This window comes from Anser brachyrhynchus, assembly GCF_964034855.1.
Source record: "Anser brachyrhynchus genome assembly, chromosome: 27".
Classification (NCBI taxonomy): domain Eukaryota; kingdom Metazoa; phylum Chordata; class Aves; order Anseriformes; family Anatidae; genus Anser; species Anser brachyrhynchus.
In genome coordinates, this window is record NC_137720.1 from 2,943,932 (window position 1) to 2,971,688 (window position 27,757).

At 54.7% G+C, this 27,757-nt stretch overlaps 2 protein-coding genes across 27 annotated transcripts in view; one reads left to right on the plus strand and one right to left on the minus strand.

The window, feature by feature from the left end:
• The window catches only part of TMEM81 (transmembrane protein 81), an 80,144-nt gene that overhangs the window by 40,959 nt on the left and 11,428 nt on the right, over positions 1-27,757 (plus strand). The window lies entirely within an intron of this gene.
• Positions 2,608-27,757, minus strand: part of NFASC (neurofascin) — a 122,076-nt gene continuing 96,926 nt past the window's right edge. For 12 of the 25 annotated variants that reach the window (XM_080568795.1, XM_080568806.1, XM_080568802.1 and 9 more), the window contains 6 exons: positions 21,495-21,725; positions 19,517-19,633; positions 17,941-18,096; positions 13,193-13,324; positions 12,556-12,625; positions 2,608-7,040 (listed from right to left, as the gene is read on the minus strand). In XM_080568795.1, coding sequence (XP_080424921.1) covers positions 6,809-7,040; positions 12,556-12,625; positions 13,193-13,324; positions 17,941-18,096; positions 19,517-19,633; positions 21,495-21,725 — 938 coding nt within the window. In that variant the 3' untranslated portion in view covers positions 2,608-6,808. Of the gene's footprint in view, positions 7,041-12,555; positions 12,626-13,192; positions 13,325-17,940; positions 18,097-19,516; positions 19,634-21,494; positions 26,519-27,757 lie in introns of those variants that run through there. The other 13 variants (XM_080568792.1, XM_080568796.1, XM_080568793.1 and 10 more) reach the window with 3 other exon arrangements.

The window sequence follows — 27,757 nt, forward strand, 5'->3', positions numbered from 1 at the left end:
CAGAGCTGATGGAGGACGGCTCTTAGCTACAGTAATGGGGACGGGTGGAGCTGGAGCTGTCCCCTCCGAGGGCCATCGGGGCGGTCTGACAGCATCGATCCAGGCCCTGCTGCCCCACCGGGCAGGCAGAGGTCAGGGGAGAAGTGGGTGTCGTTAGCATGCCATAAAAAGGGCCGAGCACTAATGCGTGCGTGTCTCTCCCTGCATCGATCATGAGGATGGGTCCCGTGTTGCTCGCTTCGGGGCAATAAAATTGCTTTTTCCAGCATGAGTGGTGGGAGCGGGGCAGCATCTATCAGGGAGCGGGCAGGGTGGGGAAACGAGGGGTTTTTGGTCTTCTTTAGGGTCCTCCTGGCTGAGCCTGCCTGGTTCAGAGGGGTTTTGTTGTGAGTTGATGGGGCAGCAGAGATGGTGGCCACAAGGTCGGTGCCTCTGCTGGGACAGGAGTCGCCGAGGCGTGGATGCTTCAGGATGGCTGGAGGTGAAATCAAAATCAGTTTGGTTATTTTTTGGCAGCTGCTAATCCAGGTCGCCGAGGGGGCTGCGTTGGGCTGAGTCCTGGTGTCGCTCGGGGATGCTTTTTAAAGCCCCATGTGGCTGTGTCACCACCCGACACCCTCCTCTGAGGCCCCACAGCTCCTCCACCTGCACAGGACTTGGAGGCTGAGCCCTCGGTTCCTATTGCTTTGGACACAGGACAAAGGTTTTATGGGATTTTGGGGACCCCCAAAGGTTTTAAGGGATCCCTGGGATCCAGCTAGTGTGAACTTCTGCATCAAGGCTAAGTGCGATTCCTGCTTCGTCCTTCCACATCCCAAAGGGCTTTAGGGTGGGGACCGAGGGTGGCTGGTCCCTCCACTGCCCCGGTAAGTGCTGGGGAGCTCTCCTGGACCTGCAGAGGTGCTTTTCTTCCTCAGGGGGTGGGCAGGGGGGGATAAAGCCTGCACCGCAGCTCTGGAGCAGGAAGCATTAATACTCTCATCCTATTAGCGAGGACCGCAGCAATTACATCTTCATTAGCGAAATAGCCTTGTGTTTTCCCCCCTTCCTTCAGCCCATTCTCGGCAAGGCTTTGCACGAGGGAGCTGCTGCTAAGAGCACTCCGGAGCCTCGGGGGCAGGCGGGGAAGGCCGGGAAGTGCAGGAATGGCCCCGGGGAGGGGCAGAGCTCCTCTGCCAGGAGCTGCCGGGTCGGGGGAGGGCTTGAGTTAAACCCTGGTGCTCCCACATATGTTTGCTGGGCCATGGGGGCTCCCTGCTGCAGCTTCTCCGGACTGCTTGAGGGTATTCGTGCTGTGGTCAGCACTGGGAGGGAGGCAGAGCTGCGGTTTGCAGCGTGGCTGAGCCGCCCGCCAGCACCACATGCACCCAGGGAGCCGGGGACTGGATGTGGCTGCTGGGCTGGGTTGCAAGCCTTACACCTCTGTGCCTCAGTTTCCCTGCCTGGAAAGGCTGCTGTTGGCTGCGCCATGGCCTCATCGGCCTCCGAGTGGTTGGTGAGGGCTTTGTGCTCCCGTGCAGCCCACCGAGAGCGGTCACTGCTGCTCTTGGGGCGGTTCCCCTCCTGGGAGCAGAGCCGCTTCTTGCAGCGGGCTGCAGGTGTTTGCAGCCTGCCGATGGGTGGAGCAGAAGCGAAGCTGGCCGGCTCGCACCTCGCTCACCCGGCTGCCCGCCCAGGCTGCTCGCAGGGCGCTGTGCAGCGAGATGCGGGCGCAGCAGGAGCAGGGGCAGCGCCTCGTCCCGGTGCCTTGGGGTGCAGGAGCTGCTGCGCTGAGTTAGCGCGGGCTTTGCAACCTGTCCCCCGCAGAAACACCGTGCTGGGCCGAGGAGCCACGCAGGAGCTCCAGTCCCAGCACCCTGGCTGCTGCTCTCGGCACGGTCCTGAGCTGTGCTCAGCCCCTGCGCCTGGCTGGGGGCGATGCTTCCCAAAGCAAAGCGCGCAGGGCGTGAGTCTTGGCGCAGGGCTTTGCCGAGGTACCGCAAGGGCTGGCTGCCCAGGGTCACAAGGGGTAAGCTGAGGTTTTTTAAACTGCTCGGTCACATTTTCCCCAGCTGGGCCACCGAGCCGTGGGAAGGACGTGGGGCGCTTTGGGCTGGGGCACAGTCCCGTGGTGCCACCACCTCCCCTCTTGGACAATCATAAAAACATTTAGGTTGGAAAAGACCTTCACGGTCATCGAGTCCAACTTTCAGCCTACAGAGTCCCACCACAATTTCTGGGCTCTGGTTGGGCTTCTGGAGAAGGGCTGGGGGCGCGGATGGGGCCAAACCGGGTGGTGACACCAGGGGACGGGGCGGTGTCACCAGCTGCCTGGGGCTGGAAGCTGCTGGACACGAAGCGCAGGCTTAGCGTGAGTTTTGAACAATGTTTTATTATATGTTTAGTGTTCTCTATACAAAAAAATCCAGTCTTTTCTTTTTACAGTGATTCAAAAAAATGATATCTGAGTATTTTGGCCTTCTTTCACCTCTCATGCAGTCAGTTTATAAGTCCTTATATTAAACACTTTTCCTGGAGTCCATAAATCTTCTTGCTGTAAAGTGTTAATTTTACAGCTTCAGATACACATTTCTCATTGGGACGCGTGGGTTAACACAAAGATGTTTGTTTTCTTTTTTGCTTAAAAAAAAAAAAAAGGCAAATAAATACATAGAATACTTGAGACCAACCAGGAGGTTTTACAGAGAGGATGGATGGAGAGATATTTACAAACGAAAGAAAAACAAAACAGCCCAATATTTTCTTTGTGGTGTGAGCAGAAGAAACAAACATTGAAAACTCGGAACTGCAAAGGAAGAGGTTTGTGGTGTGCGTCTGACACGGGGTTAGACTGCGTTGGACAACCAGAGCCCGATGCCCACTGGCGTGGGACACGGAGGGACGGGTGGTGCTGGGCAGGGGGAGCTACTGACGCAGCGGGTGCTCTGTTAGGACCAGAAAAGCAGTTATTTCCCTCAATAAAACAGGTCGTAGTGCAAGAAATAGAAGATGGGTGGGGTTTTTTTATTATTATTTGTGACGTTTACAATGTTGGTTTATTTTTTTATTGCTTAACTGAAACCATTTGCTGCTAGTACACAACTAAGCCTGGCACGGCGACGTTACGCTGCACGGTGGGCTCTCAGCGCCGCGGGGACCTGCGCCATGGGGAGGCAGCTGCTGGAAAGGAATGGGATGGGAGGGATGGGATGGGACAGGCAAGGGATGGTTGGGGCAAGTGAGGGATGGATAGGGCAGCTGGGTGGTGCTGCTGCCTGGCTGTCCCTTTGCCCCGGCCCCATAGCAGGGGGCTGCCTCTCACCCCGTGGCTTAAAGCTGCTCCCCGTGGCCGGATCCATCTCCAGGGGCAGAAGTGGCCGCTCTGCGTGGGCTTGGGGCTTTCCTCTGCAAGAAGGCGATGCTGGACAGGGGGTGTGAGTAGGGGGATGCTGGGACCTGGCTTGCAGACGGGGTGGGCTGTCGGTGTTTCCGTGAGCAGGGTTTTGGGGGGCTCGTTCCAAATCTTGGTGGTTCCCGCAGCTTCTCCGTCTCACTGCACCGTCGCTCCAGAGGGGATAGGAGCAGCCTCGACCACAGCAAAGCAGCAACTGCTCTCTGCTGTCCCGTGCTCGTGCCCCTGTGGTCGGTGCCAGCTGGCCGTGCGCACGAAGGACGTCACGAAGCCACGTGCTGTGTTTCGGGGGGGCCGTGCCTGGATGCTCCCAGCAGAGCCGGTCTCCAAACCCACGGCACGGCTGAGGTTTGGGCTCAGGCTCTTCTAGAAACAGGCTCAAATTTGCTAGGTTGGAGTTGGACCCAAATTACTTTTCTCCAGCTTCTAAGAGCTCTTTGATTTGGGTCTGGCTCACCTCTCTCTATTTATATTTTTAATTTTTTAAGTATTTGCTCCTAATTCAGCTCCTTGGTGAAGATGCATCTTTTGCAGAAGAGGTCAGAGCGTGCCCTGCTCCGGAGAGGCTGTGCAGGTCCTGGCGAGGGACAGGCACCCCTCGATGGACACCGTGGGGGCAACTGAGCCCTCCTGCACCTCCCTGCTGATCCCTGCTGAAACTTTAGGGGAAGTTGCAATGAAATAGAGTTAAACAGAAATCATTATATCGTACACTTTTTTAGTAATTTTACATGCAGCCAATAAGAGCCCACAAGTAATTCACGGGCATCGCATTCCTTGCCTGCATGCTCACAAGCACGGCGATGCTCAGAGCCCGTCGGTGTTTCTGTAGGAGCTTTGTGGGGCTCGGCCAGGCTGAGCCCAGCTCGCTCCCTGCTCGCCGAGGCCGTGGTGTGCTGGGCACGCATGGAAAAGCCGCGTGGTGAGCGCTGCTCTGCTTCCAACAGGACCCGGAGAGGTTTGCTGAGTAAAGCTGCGGTTAACGGCAGGACACGAACAGAGGCTTTAATACAGATGGCACGTAATACAGACACACGGCACTGACCACCCTGCTTCCAGGGATGCCTGACCAGCTTCCTCGAGGGTTGGAGATGTCGTATGGTAGCCGAGAGATTCCTGGTCCCTGTGAGCAGCCGGTCTGCCAAGCAGAGAGACAAAGCAGGGAGAATTTCTGTGCCCAGAGCCTGCTGCTGGGTGGCGAAGGCTGCAGGTTGCGCTCTCCACGTTATGCAAACTCAGCGCCGCTGTAAGGACAGCTGTGGGCTGTCACGTTGGCGATTCCCGTGACCGAGAGCCGCGTTACATCGAGCTTAATGTGTCTGCTTGTAAACTGAAGGCGACTGCTGGGTGGGCTGGGGGATGCTCTCCTTAAAGCGCATCGGCGGCAGCGGTGGGAATGGGATCGCATCAACGCCTCTACACGGGGGTGACGCTGCTGCTCCGCTCCCTTCCAGCTCTCTCCCGTTCTCTCTGCGTGGTGCTGACCCGGCCCAGGCTCCCTTCCCCGAAGCGCAGGGTCGTTGTGCCGTTAGCAGCTTCAAGAAGGTGGCAAAGTACATGTGAGCAATCCATATTAGTAGAATTATTCTTGTTAGCAATATGTCTTCGCAGCAAACCAGCTTGCAAGCTAAAAGAATAATTGCTTTAATCCTATTGCATTTAATCCATTAAGCTGAACAAAACCCTCCTCCGTAGGAAAGAAACGAAAGAAAAATCCATCCTAACATCATTCGACGTCCGTGAAATGGTCCGAAGAAATCCGATCTCTCTCCGCGAAGGTACCTTTGGTTTCGAAAGTGCAGGAAGTGGGAGGATACACACGGCGTTGGCCACTACGTACTGTCTGTTAGAAAACTCTACCCTCTACAAGGATCCATGCGGTCTCCGCTGGGACAGCTCCCAGTGTCCTACTCCTACGGGGCCGGCGGATCGCCCGCCGCCTTAGGGGCGCGGAAGCGGTGTGGGGGTTAGGATCAGTTCGTTAAAACTTCCCGGGAAGTTCGAAGCTGTGTAAGGCATGTGAAGGAGCACTCCTACCCGAGACGCTTGGTTGCGGCGTGCTAACGGGTTTAACCTAAATTGCGTTTTCTTGATATGTAAAATAACGGAGCGGAGGCGCGTTCCGCGCGCGTGGAAGTGTCTCTCAGGCTGATTGATCGAGGGGGGGAAAGGCCACTGTAAGACGGTAGGAGGAGGGGTGGGCTGGGAGCACTCGGCCTGGAGCAGCCCCTGCTGCTGGGGGGGGACAAGGAGCTCAGGGCCATCCCCAGCACTGTCCCCAAGGGACGCGTGGCCGTGTCCCTGCCGGGCTGCGGAGCTGCAGCGCAGGGCGATGGCAGGGATCTGCTGCCTGGTCCCCGCGGGTGCTTCTCGGCCTGACCGAGTGCTTGGCTGTTCGTGTGTGTTTGTGGTCATTTTTTATTTTTTTTTCTTAAATAAGCAATTTCTGGTCCCCTCGTCCTTTGTTAATACTGGTCCTGCTTCCACTCCCTCTTTGCTACATAAGGTTTATGGAGTTGCCTTTAAAAGAAAGCAGGCATGGTCTGGGGGCACTTTTCCCCCAACTTCTTACAAAGCAAAGACTAAAAGAAAATGGTTTGCCTGCGGTTCCCCAGGCAAGCGGTGCTGTTACCCTGGCGAGGCGGGCGAGCGGCACCCGGCCGTCCTGCAGCAAACCCCACTGGCTCATCTGCTGTTCCTCATCCTCCAGGGACTCCCCCGAGCCACCTGGAGGTGGAGGGTGGCCCCCAGGGGACACGGACACGGAGGCTCAGCACCCACACGAGGCACGGCGCGGTCCCAGCGGGTTCCCAGCTGAGGTGCTGCTTGGTCTTTCAGGAGGGAGGCTTGGGAGAGGCTATGGGCAAGGTGCTGCGTGAGGATGGACATCACTGTAGTACTGCGCCGTGGGGGTGGTGCCCAAATATTGACCGCTCTCCTTTTCTTTCACGTGTTTCTGATGCTCTCGGTGCTCTGCTCAGCCCTCTTCCCTCCCCCAAATTCCTTTTTTCCCCAGTTATTTGGAACCTTCCTATAAATATTAAACAGAATTTTTGCTCCCTCCTGAAAGAACAAGAAGGACCTGGGGGAGCTGGCTGCGGTGCTCCGCCTCCCTGCACCCCGCGCCTCCTCCAGCCCCGCGCTTCAGCTCCGATTCCAGCTCCAGCCCGACCGCGCCTCGGGAGTCCTTGCCATTTGCTTGTTTGCGAAGGATAAGATGGCGTCGGCAGCCACCTGGTCTGCCTGTTTGCTTGGATTATTTTTTTTTCTATTTTTTTCTTGTTTTTTTTTTCTTATTTTTTTTAAATGTCCTTGGTTGTTCACACGGTTGTGTTGGAGGTAGTGGCGGCGGCGGCTGTTGGTGAACCCCCACCCACTACAAACCCCTCAGGCTGTTCGTGGTGCCAGTGTCCTGCGCTATGCCAGCGAGTAGATAGCATTGACTGGGGACGTGGCTTCCGAGCTCTCGTTGCCTTCCGTCTCCTCCTTGTCCTTCTTCACCGTGTACTGCCCGATGAAGGAGCCGTCCTCGTTGAACTGCCCCTCGCCCCCCTCGCCGTAGTCCACCAAGCTGTCGTCGCTCTCCTGCTGCTTTATCGTGCCGTCCAGGGACGTCTGGCTGTTGGGCAGGGGCTTGTTGTCTTCGTCGCTGGTGGCACAAGACAGACAGACAGACAGACAGACACAGCGAGGGTTGAGAACGGGGCTCGCAAGGGAGGCGGCTACAAACCAAGGGCTGGATATTCACACCTAAACCCAGCGGGCGGCTGTGCTGAGCGGGGGCGGCCGCGGCAGGAGGAAGGTGGGTGCCTCCGACCGCCCCGAGCGGTGGGGACAGGACACAGCCACCTCGGTGACCGAGCCCCGCAGCTGCCTTTTGGTGCCGTGCCTGGTGCTTCTGCGAGCCCAGCCTTCGCGCTTTTTCTTTCTAAAAAGCCATTTTTTATGCCCGTATGACATCGGTTGCTCAGATCAGCCCAACTGGATGTACGTTGTAAATATCCTTCCCTTGTCATCGCTGATTTTCTTTCTTTCTCCTAGCATTTTAGCCGGCCTTGGTGTAACCTTAGTTTAGTGAGCTTCGCCCCCAGCTTTCCCTGCAAAAACCCCGCTCTGTAGTTTAGGTAGCTCCATGCAACGAGGAGAACTCTCAAAGCACTGCGAGGGGCACGTACGGGATGCCAAGTTCTGTGCAGCGTCCAAAACTCGTGGGAATTTACCTTTCCAGGCTTATTTCTGAGTATCTGAGCTTGTTTGCTCAATTCTCTATCCTTTTCTCTTTTTCACTTAGAAAGATTAAGCCAGGTCACTGAAAAATAAATAGTCTGACCCACAGGAAAAAGCAACCTTTTAAAGAAACCTTTTAACAAAAAATCGGGGAAAAGCTGTTTTCTCTCCGGAGGGCAAGGACTGGTACCTCATAAATAAAGATTGTATTGCATCGAGGATGAGTGGGTTGCTTTGTATAAAAATTAATTTTCATATCAATTAGTCATTAGTTCATGTTTGAGCTTGTTCAGCATGCAAATTGTGTAATACACCTAAAGAGATCGCTTAAGTATCTTAAATGTTTTTCCTCCCCACCGTTCCTGTCTCTTTGTGTATTTCGTTTTGTTTTAGTCCTGGCCTCGGCAGGCTCGCCTCCCGGTGTGGCGCTCTACCCTGCTCTTTGCTTTTCTCAGAAGTGGTCAAAAAATTGAATTTCAGCGCTGTATTTGCAGAGTCATCAATCAAAAAAGTAATTCAGCCTCCTGTTTGTTTGCTTTTTGAAAAAAGAAAAAAAAAAAGTCTCCTGTAGCCTCTTGAGTTTGGGGCCATTTTTCATTAAAATAGCGTCTCAGGACTCGCCCTTTGGATCGCCAGTGCCCACACCAAGGTATGTCTGATGGAGGCACGGCTAACACGCAGCCGGGGCCAAGGAGCAAAATGCTCTTCAGCCACGGGAGCAGCCCGGGGAAGGCGTTACATCTCTCCCTTGCCATTCCCCTAATGGCAGCAGCTCTACAGTGGGAGAGGAATTTGGTGTCCCACAGCACAGCTTGCGGCTTTGTACCGCGTTTCCTTACATCAGCACTTTGCAAATGAAGCAGGAATACAAACCCAATATTGGCGACCTCGTGTTAACTTGGCATCACAATAAATAATAACTTGTTAGCTTTGTAAGCGGCTCCTTCTGGAGGGCGGGAGGGGGGAGAATTCAGTCTGCAAGCAGGACTGGTGGTTAGAAAGTCCAATTAATGTCAAGCAGAGAGTGGCAAAACCCAGACCCCTTTATTTAAAACATCCTTTCCCAAGATTTGGGGTGGGTTCAGTCGAAACTGGATCTAGAACCAGGTTTTTCCCTAATGTGGGCTCTGCAGTGCCAGACAGCCCGGCACGACATTTCCCGAACCTGCCCCTGGTTTTACCTCTCTCCAGCACCGTTCATCCTGTTAGTGCATTAGGAGGGTGAAGCAGATCCTCATCAGCACAATGATGCGACATAACCCTGTTAAAATGGATTTCTGTGGGGTTTGCTGATGGGCGCATTAGAGGACCAGAGCACCCAGCTCGTGGCCATTTGGGAAACGTCGTCCTGAGCGCCATAAATCATTGGGATGGGAGGCTGGAGCCAGGGGGAGGATTTTCAGGGCTGAGGCAGAGCGTGCCGGGCGGTTAGGATCCAGCATTTTCGCTCGTGTCCCTTGCCACCATCCCCAGGTCCCGCTGCACGTGGAGGGACCGGCCCGAGGGGGGGCCTGGCTGGTGCTCGGGGGTGCCCTGGAGCATCTCGGAGCAAAATGCAGCTGGTGGGGCACGGGGGTACCCCCGAGCCCAGCAGGAGGTGGGGGGGGTTCGTGTTTAATGTGTTAGGTGGAGGCGGGTATATGGGGGTAGGGAGGGGAAGGGAGAGTTTCAGCTGTGAAAGAAACAAATTGCAAAAAGGAGTAAGGAAAAACAAACAAAAAAAAAGCTAAATGTGCCGGACTTCTGGCAGCACGTGGTCCTACCTTTCAAGAGACCTTCATGGTCCATGTGGATAGACCAGGTGAAAAGGAGAAGAAAGAATGGGAATAAAACAGAGAGAAGCAGAAAGAGCCTGATCAGAGAGAGATATGATGAGGTATGCATTCACAGGGGCAGTGCTAAAAACCCAAACAAAAAGTCACTGCATTCCTCATGGAGCCGATTGCCTCGTTATACCAAATGGAGCCGGGTGATGGGTCCGAGCTGGGTGAGCCCCTCCGGCTGCACCGAGGAAGCCGATCCGGAGCAGCAGCGGATGGCAGAGGTGGCAGACGAGCCCTTTGGGTCGGGCTGCGCCAAAGGGACCTCTCGGTGTCCCCTCCATCCCTCTGCTGGTTCCCGCACCGCGGTGATGTTGGTGCCCCTCACGGGGCTGGCGACAGCGCCGTGTCCGCCGGTCCTGGTCGCTGCTGCGCCGGGTGCTGAGCTGCCTGCGGGGCATGGGACTGTGCCACAGGATCCTGTCCTGAGCCAGAGCTGAACTGGAGCCCAGAAGGTAAAAAAACCCACAAAACTTTCCCTTCCTGGCAGCCCAGGTTTCCAGCCGGCTCCCCCACGTGCAGCTTTTGAGCATTTGGTATAATGAGGCACAGTCATGGGCACAGAGCATTGTCCAAGGATAATGGTCTCCTGCTTTGAAAATAAGCTTCTCAGCTTAGCCTCTGCCCAGGAAAACCATTATTCTGTTAGTGGAACAGAAAGATGTGACAGTATCTCTTAATTATAGGCTGCAGAGATTTGCAAGTCGCATGCACGGGGCATTAAGGACGTGAGATATGATGAGAGCGTCTCAGACATGCCATGTGGAGGTGGGGAGGGGAACCAAGGAAGAACTCACGTCAGCTCAGATCCTGTCCTTGCTTGAAATACTAATTGCTACCCTCCTTGAGCCTAGCGTTGCAATCATTTTGAATCTTAATCAGCCAACAGCGTTTCCTATCAATCCTTCAAGTTCACCTTCCTTTCTGCCTCCTGGGTGGGAGCCTCCCGGCGTTCTCCCAGGAAACCTGGTGGTCCTGATGGGGGGGCAAAGCTCACGGACATCGTGGTGGTGGTTTACCTTTGGCTGCTTTTTTCTCCCCCCTCTTGTCCGTGGAATAGTGATGAATAATGCTGGAGCATCTTGGAGGGTCTGCCCCAAAAGCTGCGCACTGCACGCTGCCCCCTTCCCAGCGGGACCCCCCCTCTGGCAGGGGGGATCTTGCCCTGCTTTAGCAGATCCCAGCCTCCCACGGCACGTTGCTGGTGTGATATTCTGCGACTAGACAGGCCTTCTCCCAAAGTTACGTCCACTGCCAGTAACGTGGCAAAAACTCACACCTGTGGGTATTGACCCCCAAAACCCAAAGCCAAACCCTTCAGCCTCCTGCACTTCGGTCATTCCTGTGGGAACCGTGCCCAAGTTCCCTGCTGGTGCCCTTCCGCTGCCGGCACGCTCCTGGCAGTGGGGCTGCCAAGAAGAGCCTGAGACACAGCCCAGCAGGAGCTGCTGCGTTTTAGGATGAAGGATTTACCCCACTCCTTCCCATTGCCTGCGCTGTTGTGCTGCAGGTGTCAGCCCATCCCACAAACCGGGGAGCCAAGAGGATCCCTGTCCTGACTCAGGGAGTTAAGGGGAGCTGCTTTGGTCAAAGTATGGGCAATAGCAGTGCATTTTCTGTATTAAATTATTATTTTCTGTATTAAGGAAAGCCGTTGTGTTCATGGCTTGAAGGTTTTGACCCCATACTGTGGAAGGCAATAAAGAAAGGTGACCCTTTCCTGCCGCGTGCTTACTTGGGTTCCCACTGAGGGTTTATATCTATTCTGCAACATATTTGTTTATTTATTTATTTATATATAAATATATCCCATAAAACTGCGGAGCTTCGGGCTTATGACTTCCCCTGAAAAAATCAGTCCCTACTGAAATCTGATTACCACACTGCTGCCCATGTAAACAGGGTGGCAGGGAAGCCTGCAGTTGTCCCATTTCCCTTCGTGCACCGTGGGCAGGCAGCTCCATTCATTTTGCTTCCCCCAAAGCCTGGTGGAACACGTGCCCCGTTACATCCCTTCCTGAACCGTAAGTAACTTCTTCCTATCCTGGCTGCATCAACTTGTAGGGCTAGGGTAACGACGCGGCGCTTAATTAACCCCTGCTGGAAGTCAGGAGGGAGAACTCCCACCAGCCTAGTTGGGCTTTGGATCCAGCTCACGTGGAAAGGTTCGTTTTAATTCCTGGAGGAGAAGCACGGCACGCTGGAGGTGCTCAGAGGCTGCGGAGCATCCCTGCCGTCTGGCGGGTGTGGGCAACGCTCTGCGAGCTGCCGGCGCTACCTGCGCCTGCTCCTGCAGGCAGCCGCCCCCAGCAGCGGAGGCACGAGCGCGGCGTGACACTGCAAGGGCTGGGAGAAGGAATGCTGGTGCCCCTCTGAAACCTCCCAGGAGGTTTTTTTTTTCTGGAGGAAAAGTGGCTGGTGCCCTTCGGAGGATGCCATTTGGTCTGAAAGTGGCTGGTCAGGGGAAATCAGAGCACTTTGGGCAGGAGCACGGCTAATCTCCAAGCTCTGCTTCTGAAGGGTTTCCCCAGGGACCTTACAAAAAAAACCTCACTTTGAAGTCAGGCAGACCCCAAGTAAGCGAACTCGCATGCTTTCAGAGCTGATCTGAACACAACTTTGGGCATTTTTCCCCTGGATTCTGCCTTACAAGTAGGAAAGTGGCTGAGCTGCGGGGTGATGCCCCCGAGATATCCTCAGGCTGCTTCGGGAGCTGACTTTTGTGGTTTTTTCATTTTTGTTTTTGTTTTTTTTTCCGTGTGCTGGGGGGGTGCCACGAGGGTTGATCTGCACTTACTAAGAGCCATGTCCCAGGTCCCAAAGTCCCAGCTCTCTGCCTGGGCCGATGCTGCCAGGCTGAGGGATGGGGCAGGAGGACACCTTGCAGCAGGCCCTCGGCTTGCTGACTGCCCCGGGGCTTCGGGCAGGAGCCGGTCCCTTCGGCACAGGACTTGCGGAGAGAAGGAGGCAGGAGGAGGAAGGTGGGAGAAACAACCGGGGAGGCTGCGTGGCCCCGGGGGGCTGCGGAGGGGTAGCACGGTGAGGTCTGTGATGGCTGGGGAGCGGGGCTGATGGGGGGACGTGGTGGCGGGGTCCGCATGCCGCGTGGGAGCATACCTGTAGTCGAACGAGCCGTCTTCCACGTTCTTGTCTTCGGGGTTTAGGTGCTCGTCTTTATTGTCTCGCACTGGAAGCAAGCACAGCCCCAACACGGGCGTTAAAAAGCAGCAGGGAGGGTGAAAGCTTCACAGAGGAGCAGCAGAGGCTTTGTGAAACGCCTGCAGGGCGAAGGGCTCAGGGACCCGCTAAAACCCCGCAGCTGGAGGGCTTGCGGGCTTGTCCCCAAAAACCACTGCCGCGGTGGCACCGGGGCACAGGCACTGAAGGTGGCCAGAGAGGGTGTGTAAAACTGGTGACTTTTCTTAGGTCTTGGCTGTGCTTTGCAAAAATGGAACGAGGCTTTTGTCTGAAAAAGGCTCTTTCTAGATGAGGACGAGCAAATTTGCAGAATAGAGGTCAGGTCACACAGTGCAGGGGTGTCCAGCTCCGCGACGTGCCTCCTGCACAGCCCAGAGCCCTCGCTGACCTTTAATTAACTAAAACGCTTCCCACTAATAATAATGTTCCCACTACGGAGGGAGGAAAGTGCTCGTAATCACGGGCGTGTATCTGAGACCAGCACAATTGGATTAGCCCCCGGAAACCTGCGGATATTGAATCCACGGGCACAAAAGCTGCCGCGCGGCGCTCTTACCTGGGTACTTCCCTCCTCTGCTCCTCTTAATGAAGCAAACTATCAGCAGAATGAGGACCAGGAGAGCTATGGCACACATCAGCCCGATGAACCAGCCCTGGGTCGCGATGTCCACGTGGTTCTTGGTATAAGCTGGGAAGAAAATTGAAGGGGAAAAAAAAAAGCTATAAGGGAAGACCGGGACAACGGAGAGAAATAAACGACTAGAAGGATTCAGTCCACGGGTTTAAAAAGGACCTGGCTTTAGCACTGCGTGTGTTTGTGTGTGTGCTGACTGGGTTATCTGAGACCGTAGCACGGGGATCTGGGGCTTTTTTTAATGGTAGGTCAACTCAATGTTTTAGCAGGAGCTGCAAACAGCAAAGGGTCACGGCATAAAGTAAAACCTAGCACAGACCAGTGAGAAAAGGGCATTGAAAATAATGGCAAAAGAAGCTGGGTAACAGATTTGATCTTGCGTTCCTGTGCCTGAAAGCCGCCTCGGAGGCAGCTTCTGCAAAAAGGTCTGAAAGAAAAGCGCCCGGACCGTAGCTCAGGATGAGGTCCCTGGTGTGGAGTGGTGCTGAGCAGCCCTGAGGAGCTCAGCAGCAGCCTGGAGCTGGAGAAGCCTGCATTGCCGCAGCAAGGAGAGCTGCAGAGGGCATGGGCACCGTGACCTGCCGTGGGCACGGGGTCCCAGCAGCCACGGGAAGCTGGGCAAGGAGACGTGGAGGCCACCGGGACGTGGCCAGACACGAGCGGGGACATGGGGTGGGCACAGAGCCCTGGCCCCAGGTCCTCGAGGGACGTCCCAGCTTGCTGCGCCGTGGTCTGGTAGCGCGTGAAAGCCTTTACAGCACCGCTCCATCGCCCTGCGAGGCTGCCGAGCGTCCGCGGGGCTGACGCCAAGCAAGGAGAGGTGTCCTGTCCCCAAACGTGCTCTGCCTTGTTGCGTGCAGCTCCCGTGCACGGTCAGCCAGACAAATCTGTGTCCTATAAATAGCACCAAGCTGCCATTTTCTGGCTCTCATTGACATGCGCTTGGTATTCAGCAAGACAGAGCAGAGGAGAAAATAACCTTCAGCGCGGCGGGGGGCTAAATTTAACCAGACCATGCAGCAAACGGAGCGAGGTCGTCCTGGCACGAGCAGGGGAGGTCAGAGCTGGACGGGATCGAGCTGGGACTTAGCGGGGTTTGTCCAGAACGGGAAGGACAGCGCAGCGAGCATCCTTCGTTGGCGTCCATGGGACAAAAAACAACTTGAAATGAGATTGCTGCTGCTACCTGAATTGGCTGCTTTGGCGCTGCAGAGTGCTGAGAAGGGCTGTGCTGCTGTCCTGGATGCTTTGCCTTGTTTAATTAAATAAGTCAAGGCCAGCCAACAGGACTGCCTAGGCAGAGCTGAGGCAGCACAAGCAACCATCTCATGTACCTGTCTTGAAATAATCCGATTTTAAACCCACCACCTCCTATGGATAGCGGAGATGCGGCCCTGGCAGACAAGGCTGTGCCCGTGCTTGGCTGATTAGGCACAGATACAGCTTGTAAAGAGGCTGGAGAGGTAGGGCAGTGGTTAGGACAGCTACAACCAGAGGTGAGCTTTTGCAGCTGGTTCCCATCGCCAAACCCAGGACGGTGCCGAAAACCCCGGAGTCACCCCCGGAGGGTGCCCAGCACCTCCTGGGCAGGTTCAGTAACAGCCCCAGAGGGCAAGGAGCTGCTCACACAGGGAGCAGGAAAGGCAGCCCTCCGGTGATGTGCTGGGAAGGGAAGGCTCTTGTAGCAGAGACGACGACGTTAAAAAAGGGTCGAATCGGTAAACTTCCCAAACCACAGCAGTTCAGGGCTGCAAGCCGCTTAGTCCTCCAAACTGCCCCCAGGTACCAGGGGCTTTCCTGAAGGCGAAATCTAAGGTATGCTGCCAGGAGGGAATTGCAGCCAAAACATGGCCCAGGGACATCCCCAGGTAAAGGAGAAGGACAAGCAAGGGCCGTTTGCTAAAGAAATGGTGTCGGATGCAGAACGCTCTGTGCTGGTGTTGCTTTTTTGGTGGGGGTGGGCTGCCTGGAGGTACCCCGGCTCTCTTGTGCTGCTTTTCCCTTTAATGCTGCCCCGCTCGATATTTACCTTTAAACCAACCTGAGCTGTGTGGTGCAGGAAGATGCACTTTATAACGGAGAGAATGAGATTAGAACAGAAAGGAGCCGGGATCTGGATTCAATTAGCTGAGTGCCCAGGGAGGAAGGGGGAATGAAGCTCTAATGGAGAGCTTGGAAATGGGAGGAGGTCGGGTTAGCAGTCCTGGTGGGATGGGATTTCTGCACAAAGCAGTGCTAAGGGAGAATTAAGGGGGCCTGCAGAGTCTGAAGAGCCAAAGCATCCTGAGAGGTGCGCTTCATGCCACCGGGTCGGGGCTGAGTTGTGCACAGGGGGGGAGGCTTCTCGGTACCGAGTGCCCGGGGGCTCCTGCAGCAGGATTGGGGCACCGGTAGGGTAGAGGTGTAATTGCCATCCTTCCCAAAAAAGCAACACATGCCGACAAAATTATAGGCACAGCAATCTTGTATTTAGAGTAAACGAGTGACTGTCATTGCAGCATTCAGAAAGGGAGGATTAAGTACGTGGCTGTCAGAGAGGCCGTTTGGATTTGCTCTAACGTAAGGCCAGCGCCGAAGGTAAGCAGTGGAAAGCAGCTGTGTAATTGAACAGCGATTGATTTGAAATGCAGCTACGGTGACTTTTTTAAAAGTAATTATAATCTTGTGGCAGAAAAAAGGGTTACCTAACAGTCACAGTTTATATGCCAATTGCAAAGCTGCCTGTATAACAGCAGCAGATCAGCGACATTTAGGCATTACTTGTACGGCAGACTGTTGGTGCGTGAAGTCTCACTAGCTCCAGTCCCACACGGATCCCCCTTCCAGTGTTTTACCTTTTTTTTTTTTAAGAAAGTATCTTTACATTAAGCTCTATAAGCTATATTTGTAGTTTTGAAGTGTCATTTACTGTTGGGAAGAGCCCTGTTGGGATACGGAGCTGTCAAGTTAAGCAGAAGAGAAGCGCTGGTGCACACGGACTGCGTATTTATCTGTGTTCACGCTGAAGAAACCATTAGAAGAGCTATTTGCAAAACATTAAAAACAAAAAGCGAAATGAACAGGGCTTTTTTATCGACAGCATTCCTGACAGCATATGATTGTCAGCGGGGGCTGAGCGCTCGTGTCAGCAGAATCCAGCCAGCGAAGAAATGGATCTGCAGCGTTTGTGCGTGCAAGGACGGCGAGAGCTCTGCGGCTCCCACGGTGCCGGGGCTCAGGTCACCGCTCAGCCTCCATCACGGGGACAAAGGCAGCCAAGCCTCTAGTTTCAGTAGTAGCAGTAGGAACCCCTAAATTACAGAAAATAGACACGCCGAGACTGCCAGCATCAATCAGCCAAGGATATTGCTTCTTTTTTTTCTTCCTAATGATTCCCTGCCCCTTGGTGCCTGTGGCGCAGGGGGCTGCCTCCTCTACCCCCGCTCCCAACGTGGGGAAAAGCAAGAAAAGAGAGAGATGGGTCCGAACCGGGGAGCGGCAATCCCGAAAGATGCCGCACTCTGTGGGTGAGGGGGCTGGTGGTGATTTCAGAGTCAGGTGGGGGGCTGGAAGCAGACACGAAATGCAACACATCTCCCCGGAGAGGCTGAGTGCCGTGCCCAAGGTCAGCGGGCGCTGGTTTTTTATCAGTGCTGGGCAGCGGGAGGCAGGGAGGAGGACTCGCAGCTGGCACCTGTCCCTGTGTCAACCCAGCGTATCAGAGAATGATTGCTGGAGTCACGGCTCGCCAGCGTTTTGGACTCCGAATGCGTGGGGTGGGGTGGGGAGAGCTGCTGGTCCTGCTGCAGCCCCCCCCTTGCCCAGGACGGACGTTTTGCTTCTGAGCAAAGAGCCCGGGGAGTGCTGGAGCTTTCCATCACCATGCGGCTGGGTCTTAGCAAAACAACTCCAGTTCTTTGCAAATTGCAGCCTCTACCTACTGCATTTGTCAGCGTGGGCTGCTGCGGTGCTGCTTGCTCCTTGGCGTTTCAGCGTTCAGACCCCCCCACTCTGACAGCATCGCGCACAGATTCCTACGGCAAAACCTGCCGGTGGCACGAAGGAAGTTTTGGTTGTTGTGATTTACTGAAAGTCGAGTGTGAACACAGAAGCTTTATAAATGCAGAAAGCCTGATTCAGCGCCTGTGCAAGGCGGTAAGGGCACTTCTGTGGCATCCAGTGGGCAGTGTAGGAAGCCCATAATTAGGGAGCTCTAAAAATCACCGAGGTGATAAGCCTGGCAAATTGCTTGCGCAATTAAATGCAAAGTTGCTGGGGGAAGCAGACCTGCTTGTCATCTCGCTGAAAAGCCCTGTGCATGTGCCGTGCATGGCTCTAAACGAGGCTGCCTACAAACGCAGCACCCCGAGGCTGCCCCTCACTTCTGTCTGCCACAACCCCGGGGTCCGGCCGTGCGCCGAGGCACCGAGAGATGCGATGCGCACGTGCGGCCACAGGGCTTCGAGCGCAGCGACCTGCCGACCCCAGCGTGGTCCCTGCCCTCCTTCCAAACCCTTCCTTGCACCCTGCCGGGGCTTTTTGGCTGCTCGGGCAGCTCCTTAACAAGGGCAGGGACGGGCTGGTGGGCGAGGGCTGCGCCGTGCTCGATCCCCTCCCGCCACCACGCCAGTGCCCCCGTGGACACGCAGTGACATGCCGCGGACGCGCCCCGGGGCTGGAGCCCCTCTCACCTGAGCTGGTGGTAAAGGTTATGTACGAGTGCTCGCTGGGGCTAGACCATATGGGGAACACCCACAGCTTGTACACCATCCCCGGCGTCAGATTCGCCAGCTGCACAGAGGAGGGGGTCTGAGCTTTAACGGGGATGGATTTCTCTGTCTTGTTACCTGAGAAACAGAAACCGCACATCAAACCCAGCCGCGGGAGGCTCGGCGAGATTACCTCGTTGGCACCGCAGGTGATGCATTGTGCTAGCCCCAGGCACCGAGCAGAAATAACACGGCTCGATGGTCAAGGAGCAATTAACGGCGCCGTGATTAGTACTCACTGGGAATAGGATAAAAACAGCAGTGCAGAAAGAGGGTGGGGGCTTTGCTGCATCCCTGCTTGCCATACTGAAAAAACCACCAGGAGCTATTGAGGAGATCGCTCCCTGCTTTGAAGTCCTGACAGATCCTTTATCTGCCCAGCTTCAGGTCTGGATACTTGTTTTTTTAAAGCAATCGGTCTGGAATTTGCCTGGTGCCTTTCAGCTGATCGAAGGGTTTTGCCTGTGGGTTGAGGTTGGTGGGCAGCTGGACGCTGCAGCGAGCACACGAGCCCCCTCACCCCAGCTGGGATGTGGCTGCTCCCGGGGGCATCGCCGGCATCCCACGGGGCTGCAAGGGGAGCCTTGGGGGCTCGGGGCCTCGGCCTTCAGGCTTTGGAGCCTGAATCATGGAAAATAGTTCAGGAGGGGGAAAAGGGTCTCCTTCCCCAGCACATCCTGCTCTGTCTGCAGCGCGAGACCAGGCACTGGCTGTGCCTTCAGAACTGCTTTAAGTTGTCAGCAAGGTCATCTCTTAGCGCTGTGAACGGCCACAAGTGGCTCACTGTTGATGGCTAGGTGTAGTTGGCTCACTTTAAATGCCAATTTAAAACCAGCATACCAGACAATAAGACTGAAATGGCTGGGAAATAAAGTCAGAGATAAGCAGCATTCATTGCTGCCTATCTATTAAAAAATAAAATAAAATACAACCAATAACATGTAACTGTCTTTTCCAAACAAGTACTAAAGCTGAGATACTGACTTGGGGTTTCCTGACTACGTACAGCCTTACAATTGCAAGAGACAATGACATCCGATACGCCAGGAGGTTTGGGATCAGAGGTGATTCTGCCAGCTCCAGGCTCAGCAAGCCCTTCAAAGGTATATAAAGCCCCTCCAATTTATGTCGGTTTGTTTTCTGTACAAGTTTTGTCCCCGTTCATATATACATATTTATATTTTCAAAGGCTCTCTTTACACTGAGCCCACATGGAGCCCAGCTCAATGAACTAAACACATTCACGGTTCGTGCATACGAGCATCTCGTGACCATCAGCACAAGGAGGGGGAATCTCCTGTGAGTCACCAGGACTACTTCTGGTGCTCTCTAAATGGCTACGACCACATCCTGCCACCTCCTCTCCCCTCCACGTGGCCACAGAGCATCGTTGAACACACAGTAATTAAGACTGCATTACGGATTGCAGCCTTGAGAGCTGGCAGGATCTCTAATGGCATCACAACCCTATAGAGTCCCCATGCGATCTGATGCTTACTGGTGATATACTTAACCACAAAGTCAGTTCCTGCAGAGTAATTGTGGCTCCAGGTGATGTTTGCCCAGTTACTATTAGCCAAAGCTCTTATGTCCCATATGGACGATCCATTGGTGTCTGGTGGACAGGTTAGAAGAGGAATTAGTATTTTGGATTAGACAGAAATGAGAGCTCACCTAGCATCCGGTACCGGTAAAATCTTACAAAACCATTCCTAAAGTTAATGCTTCGATACCTACAAGCATGTCTGAGGCCACATTTGTTTCTTACAAGAGCCTTAAGGCCAAACTTTTTTTTTGGGGGGGGGGGTGTCTGCTAGCGGTAGCTCATTGCATGTTGGCATTGAAGTCCAACTGCACTCAGTTTAGCTTGGAAGTCTGAAGACCTCCGTGGCGCTTCTCTGAAGACCTCAGTCTGCAGGGAAATCTGGCTACACCCGTGCCTAAACGAACGCAAGATGCACGCATGAGTAGGCACGGACTCGCTACCACAGCTGGGAGAGAATATTTTTATGTTACTGGGTCTAGAGACAGCCAGTGGGGCAATGAAGTCACTCGTTTCTGATTTTGAAGTTGAGGATTGTCGACATTGCTTTGGAGAGTGGATGAACTTCTATTTCTGGCGAGGTGGAGCTAAGCCACTAGCTCAGTGTGCTTTAAGAGCTTTCAGAGAAATTGCACCTCAATTTTAGTGTTATTATTTACTTTGGGACGTAGCTCAGGCTTTGGTTTGACAAAACACCAAGGAGTAACTTCCATCCCTGGAAGGAGGGCAGCTATGCGACTTTTGGGAAAGGGCAGCAGAGCCCCTAATGCCGGGGGGGGGGGGGGAGGCCCAGAGCCCCCCCCTGCAGCCCCAACCTGCGCTGCCACGCAGGCCCCCTGTCTGCCTGCATTACGGCTCGGGCTCTGGGCTCGTGTCCCCAGGGCTGTTTGGGACCCGCGCTGTTCCTCGTGCCGCTCCCCGACTGCTTTTTGCTTCTCTGCCTCTTTCCCTCCCGTTCCCCCTGGCTGCAGCGTGTGCAGATAATTGCCCGTTTGCAATTAGCAGCGCTTCCCATGTGCTCGCTGAGCTGTGACTGCGTTGTGGTAACGATCTCATGAAACTGCTTCATTACTGAGCCCTCGTACGTAGCGCCGAGGCTGCATCTCGCTCCCTTGCACCAGTTTTTAAACTGATTTTGTTAGGGCAGCACTTGCGTCTTTGAGTGCATCCTACTACTACGTAACTGAATTCCTTTGATTGCGTTCCCTTTTGCTATGAGCTTGGTTCCTTTTTGAATAACCTGGCTACAACTCCGTAGTTTATCAACCGCAGGTCCTGTTACTGCAGTGCTTTTAAGAGCAGGGCTCCGAGGGCTGCCTCTCTCCGTAGCCATCAGTAAAACACACAGAGCAGAGACCGTGCCTCCACCAGAACCGCTGGATCCCCTGCTCCAGCTGGCTGCATGCTTTCTCTGCACCTGGTACATCCCAGGAGCCCGGCTGGGGGCTGTGGCTTCCGCCACCTCCCCAGCTTCCCTGGGGGCTCTGACTGGGTCGCGTTGCAGAGAGCAGCAGTACCACGACCCGAACGGCTCCTATGAGCCCTGACAGGTCTCTTAGCTAACAGACGATGGGCTAAATTTGAAGTGACATCTATAGTAGTAACAGAACCCCTTTGTAACGGCAAAAATAGTACTTTGTAGGGTCTTCCCTCTTTCCTGACCCTCACACTAATTCAGAAGCATGACACCACAGGGAGAGCCGTGTTATCCCCTTGTTGGGACTGGGACCAGGAGGGTGGCGCAGCCTCCCCGAGCCTTAATCCCCAAGTCTGTGCCACCTCCGGCTTGCAAAGCCATTGCCGGAGCACGGGGTGCCTTTCACCACATGGGTGAGGCTTCGCCCGTGCCCGTTATCAATCCTGGCTCTGAGCAAGAAGGGGGCAAGGCCCCGGTAGGTTTCAAGGGGGGGAGAGGAAAAGGAAAGCGCAGTACCCAGCTCCTGCTTTGTGGTGGCTGCCGGAGCCCTCTCTGTAGTTGTTGTGGTGCTTGCGACGGTGGTGGCGGGCAGAGTGGTGGCGGCTGTAGTGGTGGTGGTGGTGTCGGTGGTGGTGGTGGTGTCGGTGGTGGTGGTGTCGGTGGTGGTGGCAGTTGTGGTAGTTGTAGTGGTTGGGGTTGCCGTAGGGCTGGTTAGATCGATTGCAGTTGGAGGCAACCAGGTTGCGGCTGGCAGAGGGAAACGCAGACACTGGCTGTGGAGAAGCGGTTACGTCTCCTCGGGCTCGCCCTCGCCATTCCCAACGCCGAGCACGGCACCATGCAGACCTGGAGGTCTTTCCCCTTCCATAACCGGGGCGAGCAGGGAGCAGGCGAGGGGTGAGCGGCACCCAGCCCCTGCTCCTGTGCCCGCCCGGCGTGCGCCAGCCACCCAGCAGCTCCGCCGCCTGCGCTCTGCCTCCCACCCCTCTGCCAGCCCCTCCTGGGCTGCACGGTGCTGCGGGCACCGAAGGGCAACACTGAGCGGGGTTTGTTGGGGGGATGAACAGGGTGGGCTGCTCAAACCCATCACCCCCTTCAGCTGAGAGCTCTCCAGGCTCTCCGAAATAAGGAACGGGACCGAACTCTTAAAACACCACCGTCCAATTTGTCGTGGAGCAGGCAAGCCGCGATTACACTAATTCAGCGACGAATTAATTCACTAATACACTAATTCAGCTGGACGACGCCTCCAGCATTTTTGAGCTGCCAATTTGGCCTGCGGCTTAGCTGCGTCCTTCCCTGCTGGTCTCTGCGCTGGTCCTGCAGCCTGGTGATGAAGCAGCCTTAGCACTGCTGGGGCCTTAGCTCTTCGGTGGGTGCTGGATGCTACTGTGCCATCACCGCCCCTCACCATTTACATTTAAATTAGGACAAAGGGCTTGGCACGCCCTAAGATTTCCAGGGGAAAAGTCTCCACAATTTGGTTTCTAAATAGCCCTTGTTGGCCCCCACCCACATGGGTGAGCAAAAGGGTAAAGGTGCACATCGCGCACACCTCTTGGCGTGGTTGCGCAGGGTCCTGAGCGCCACCAAAGGAGGGTGCACGGGCTTGAGCCGGCTGGAGGAGGCCATAAGGTGCCTGTTCGGCTTTGCGGCTTCGGCTTGGCTCAGGGCTGCAATTCTTGCTGTGAGCAGGATCAGAGCCCGTGGCTGATGCAGGGGCTGTAGCTGGCTGTCACGAATGGGAAACAGGAGCTAGCAACAGCACTGGTCTCATGGCTGGTGGAAGGGGCACTGGAAACTATTGCTGAATGCCCTCAGATATGAAAGGGCATTGCTCTGTAAAGACTATTTGCCCTACTGCCTGAAAAGCTGCCAGCAGAAAATGCATCTGGAGAGCTGCTTAAACTGCCGAAGGTAAATGAAATCCTGTGGTGCTTGCATTAAATTGTATTTACTTACTCTTCTGTAGATCAAGGGATTACAAATCCCCATCAGGCAAATGAAAATGGCTATTGCAAATATCACCCAAATGAGAATAGCTCTAGGAAAGTGCTTTAAAAAGTGTCCCAGAGCAAAGCCTGGGCTTGCTTTATCACCAAGCCAGTCCCAGCTCAGCTTGCATGGGAGCGAGCATCCCTTCAAGGCTACAAATACACCAGAGACCGTTCAGAAAGGCCAGAGCTAAGGCCCCAGGGTGGTCCCCCTCAAAATCTGAGCCCTTCCAGCAGTCCCAGGGCAGAGGAGCGCAGCAGTTGAGGCCGTCCAGCTCCCTACTGCGCGCAGCTGCAATAAAACCACGGTTACCGGCACGTCCCCAGGGCATGGCCAGCACGACCCCGCGGCGTGCCCAGCACCTCGCCGCCACAGGGACCGACCGACGGCGCCTCGCAGAGCCTCATGCAGCAGCACAGCGCCCGATGGAGCAGCAGCGGGATGGAGCAGCCACCTCCCTCCCACCCCGGCCTTGTGCGACGGAGCCGACCCACCCGCGACAGACGGCAGGGACGGTGATGGGAGCCAGGCTGGGTGGGAGAATTGCACGACTTTGTCCTCAGGGGTGCACGTGGCGTCACAAAGCCGGCCCTGACCTGGCTGAGCCGTGGCAGTGGGGGGAGGATGGGGGGGTACTGGTCTGCATTGCTTTCGCTCACCCAGTTTTTACCAAGCCTTCGCTTTCCTGTGTCCTGAGGCTTACATTGCAAATGCCGTTCTTGGGCTGAGAGGCAGGACCAGCCGTCTGCTGATTCATGGCATTTTTCAGGAGGTTAAGTGATTAGTGGGGTTACCGTGAGCGCGATCGCGCTGCACGTCCTCAGCTTGGGCTTGCAATGCCCACGATAACCCTGCACAGTGGGGCTGTGGTATTATTAGCTAATAGTACCACAACCTTATTAGCTAATGCAGCTCCTCTGTGAATCCTCAATTCACAGCTAAGGAGAAGACGACCCACGAAGGCACCGAGCAACTTGCTGAAGGGCAGGAGCTGCAGGAAAAGCTGCTCCAAAAGCCAGCTCCCAGCCCTGGTGCACGTCACTGCGCCACGCCGCTCCCGTGCAGCACCCCAGCAGACTGCGGGCATCGCCTGGCGCTGCCGCAGAGGCTTTAGCAGAAGGCGAGAGCCCTTGTTAACGCTCCCCTAGACGGGCAGAGATGATCTGGGGTAAGATATCCCTTGCAGAGGGGCGCATCATCCTGCCTTTTGAGCAGAGCCACGCTGCCTGCGGGATGTATCCCGCTGCACGGAGCTCTCCTGGGTGCCACAGTGCCAGCAGCCCTCCTGTGATTGCCTGATCCGGGCATCCCAACCCTGGCCAATGGTGGTGCCAGGAGGGATTTGCCCACGCTGCTCCAGCAGAGCACGAGCTCTCCTGGAAACACTGCCCATGAGCGGGGCTATCGCATCGCATCAGGGTAACGCGGGCTCACCCCCAGCAAGTCCCCGTGAGATCGGCTGCGTGCGTCGGCACCGGGATAGGAATGAGCCTGGCAGGACCGGGAACGGGTACAAGGTGGGAGCTTTGACTCCAGAAAGCAGGAGGTCAGCGAGGGGCAGGAGGAGAGCCTGCCTGTGGACAGCACCGGGCAGGATGAGGCCAGCCTGGGCAGCGGGGCTCCCGCTGGGCTGGGAGATTTGGTCCTCATCTGCCCCGGGAACCACAGCTGCAGCCTCATTTGTGTTTGAATACAAAATGTATGCGGAAGAAAAAGCTCAGCTGGTAGATTTGGGGGAGAGAAGATAAGGGGCATTTACTGGCCTTTGAAATCCATCCCCTAATGAGAGCTCAGTTCGGTCTGGGGGAAGGCAAAGCCGGTCTCCGACAGAAGATCAGAGCTCCCCCCAGACAGCGAGGGGCAGGGGCCCCAGCGCTGCGACCAGGGCAGGGCTCATTAAGGATGCTTCTGGCTGGCAGCTCCAGACCTGCTCGAACCAAGTGCTCGGTGTTAGAAGATCATCCCCATCCCGAAACCACGCACAGCCTCCTAAAAACGCAGCTGTAACACTTCACTGGCTGCAGCAGTTCTGAGCTTTGCAGAGCAGCCGAATTTCTCTCTCTGCATTCCCCACTCGCGGGTTCGCTCGGGGACTTTGGCAGCGTTTGCCTCGTGTGTAGATGCAGGACCACGCACCCGGCCTTCACCCGAGGGCTGGGGGAAGAAAATCTCCCCGCTGCTTGAAAGCAGGAGGTGCTGCAGACGAGGGGCGGCCACTTTTCAAATTGCAGGGCAGAGCAGCACCCTGAAAACTGGAGCGTCTAAGGAAGGAGGCTTCAAACAGCCCCAGCACGCCCAGAAAAGCCAGAGAAAAAGCCAGCAGGAGCAACGTCCGTTCTCTGGCTCCCGCAACAGCTGAGCCCCTCTTCCTGGAACACACAAACCACCGCTTAGCTCATAAATCGGCCGCGGCTTTGCAAGGCGCAGATTGCTTTTTCTGTCTGCAAGATACATTAGCCTCTCTGGTGGAGGAGACCGAGGGGCACGGTGGGGAGGAGACGCTCTCGTAATGGGCACGGGATGCAGCAGTCTGGCTGTAGCAATTAATAGGCTGAGTAATGAGGGAGATGCTTGCAGCAGGAGGGCTGCTCGAGAGGCTCCTTCTCCTTGCTGTGCCCTGGCTCCTCGGGTTGGGAACGGGCTGGTAAAAAGGAGCCCGAGCCCTGTGCAAAAACTGGGGGATGCTCAGATTGAAGAAATCTGCGAATAAGAATTGTAAAAGCGAAAATTTGAGGCATGGGAGAGGGAGGGAGCATGCTCTGAGAGGGGCTTGAGCCCTGCTCCAAGTGGTGCGGGGTATCACTGAGCAGTCGCGTGTTTTTGCAAAATACAAAAACCAACGCACAGCCATACTGCTCTTTAATTATTTAAAGATGCTTTTAATGTGTTGTTAGGCTGCAGTAACAGCTTTCCCTTGGGTGTGTCTACAAAATAATTAGGCTTGGAGAAATTTGATTAATTTTTCATGAATTTAGATGATTAGCCAAACACATTTTTGGACTTTTTTTTTCCCTTCTCCCTCTCCCAGTTTCTAGCAACAGAAGGAGATTGTTAAAGTCTTTATCAAAAAGAAAAAAAAAACGCTCCAAATCTGACAGCTATAAGAAATTCAAGAACAGAAAGAAGCGATTGAATGACATCTAAAAGAGAGGGGTCAGCAGTTCTCTGTATCGCTGCTGCTGCCCATTTCCAAAATGAACAATTGAGCCTTTCTCCTCCGCTTCCTAGCTGTGGAGCGACAAGAAGGGAACAAACAAATCAATGTTTTGAAAGTCTAAGACCAATGCTGTTTACGACCCTGACAAAAGGACATACACAAGGGTAGTTTGGGATCCAGTTTTTGTTTGTTTCATTCGTTGTGTGAATGAGAGCCCTTTGCACGTCACCTGTTCCCCAAAGCAACTTTCCCTCCATCCAGCTCTAGCTTAGGAAATGTAAAGGCTTCCTAAGGTAAAGCCTCTGCCCTTCACTTTGATTTCATCAAGTTGCTCCAGTTTCTCACATGCCTACAGAACAGCTACGACCCCACGTATGTAAGGTTTCCCCTGGAAAAAAAAAAAAAGGCCATTTTTCAGTGCCAACAGCCGATGGCAAATAGCGCTTTACTGCAGTTTAAGACAACTTTCACTGTGAATGTGTAAAATCTACAAAATCTAGGTCACTGAGCGGAGATGAATCTTTAGAGAAAGGTCAAACGGCATTTCACTCGAAACCCGTACTGGTTTGGAAGAGGAACAGCCTCCCAGGACAAACACCGCTTCAATCGCGGAAGCAGCTCCCGCAACCTGCCTGCGCTGGCTGCCCAGGATGTGCCCTAACCCGAAACGACATCGGCTCGGTATCAGGATGAGGATTTGTTCTGTGTCTTGCTGCAGCTTACACTGCCTCGATTCCTCTCGAAGAAGTGTATCGCAGCCAGAAGGCTGTGAATGCTGAGAGTTAGTGCGTAAAGACCTACTGCTCCGCTTACTGCTTTTCAGCCTCCTTCCAGTGCTTGCGTCTCTTTGCTCTTTGCCATTTCTCCTAGCAGAAAGGAAAAATAGAGGAATAGCCCCTATTCTTACAGAATTTAATGAACTTATCCTTTGAATGGCAACTCATCCATCAAGCTTCCAGTAGGTTAAGAACTTACTCCTGAATCGATACGATGCTGGAAGGATAAAGAGATCACGCCGTGCTTTCAAAGTTCAGCAATATCTGCCGAAAGTAGAAAACGACTTCAGAAGCTGATCCTGATCCACAAAGAAAATCTGGATTCTTGTGGATGGGCTAAACCCTGGCTGAGGTATGGCTGCAGCAGTAAACCAGCCCTCAGGGGTTCCCAAAGGTTTCGCTTGTTTTCGGTTTCCCGACAGCCAAAGCAGACCAATCTGTTACCCCCTAATATTTATAGTTTAAGGAAGAGAAATACAGTAAGGAAAAGGTTGGCAGCTGTTCAGAAAGGGAAAATAAAAAGCAAAATAACGTTGAGTAGAGATGTCACTGCAACAAAATAAAAGGAGGAGAAACGTCTAGGAGGTAGGGAAGCACAACCTAGAGGTGCACAGAGCAGGTCCTGCACCTCGGCAGTGCCTGCTCTGGGCTGGTCCTCGTGCCCTGGGGCTGCAGCCAGCAAGGGCAAAGCACGACCTCTTCCAGCACCCTTGGTGCAGGGCAGAGGGTCCAGAAAGAGAGACCAAAAGCTTTTCTGCAGCACTAGGGGTGAGCTGTGGCTGGACACATCCCCTAGCGCTGCTGCTGCCCCTCGAGCTCTGGGTTACAGGGCTGTAACCCCTGTGGGAACG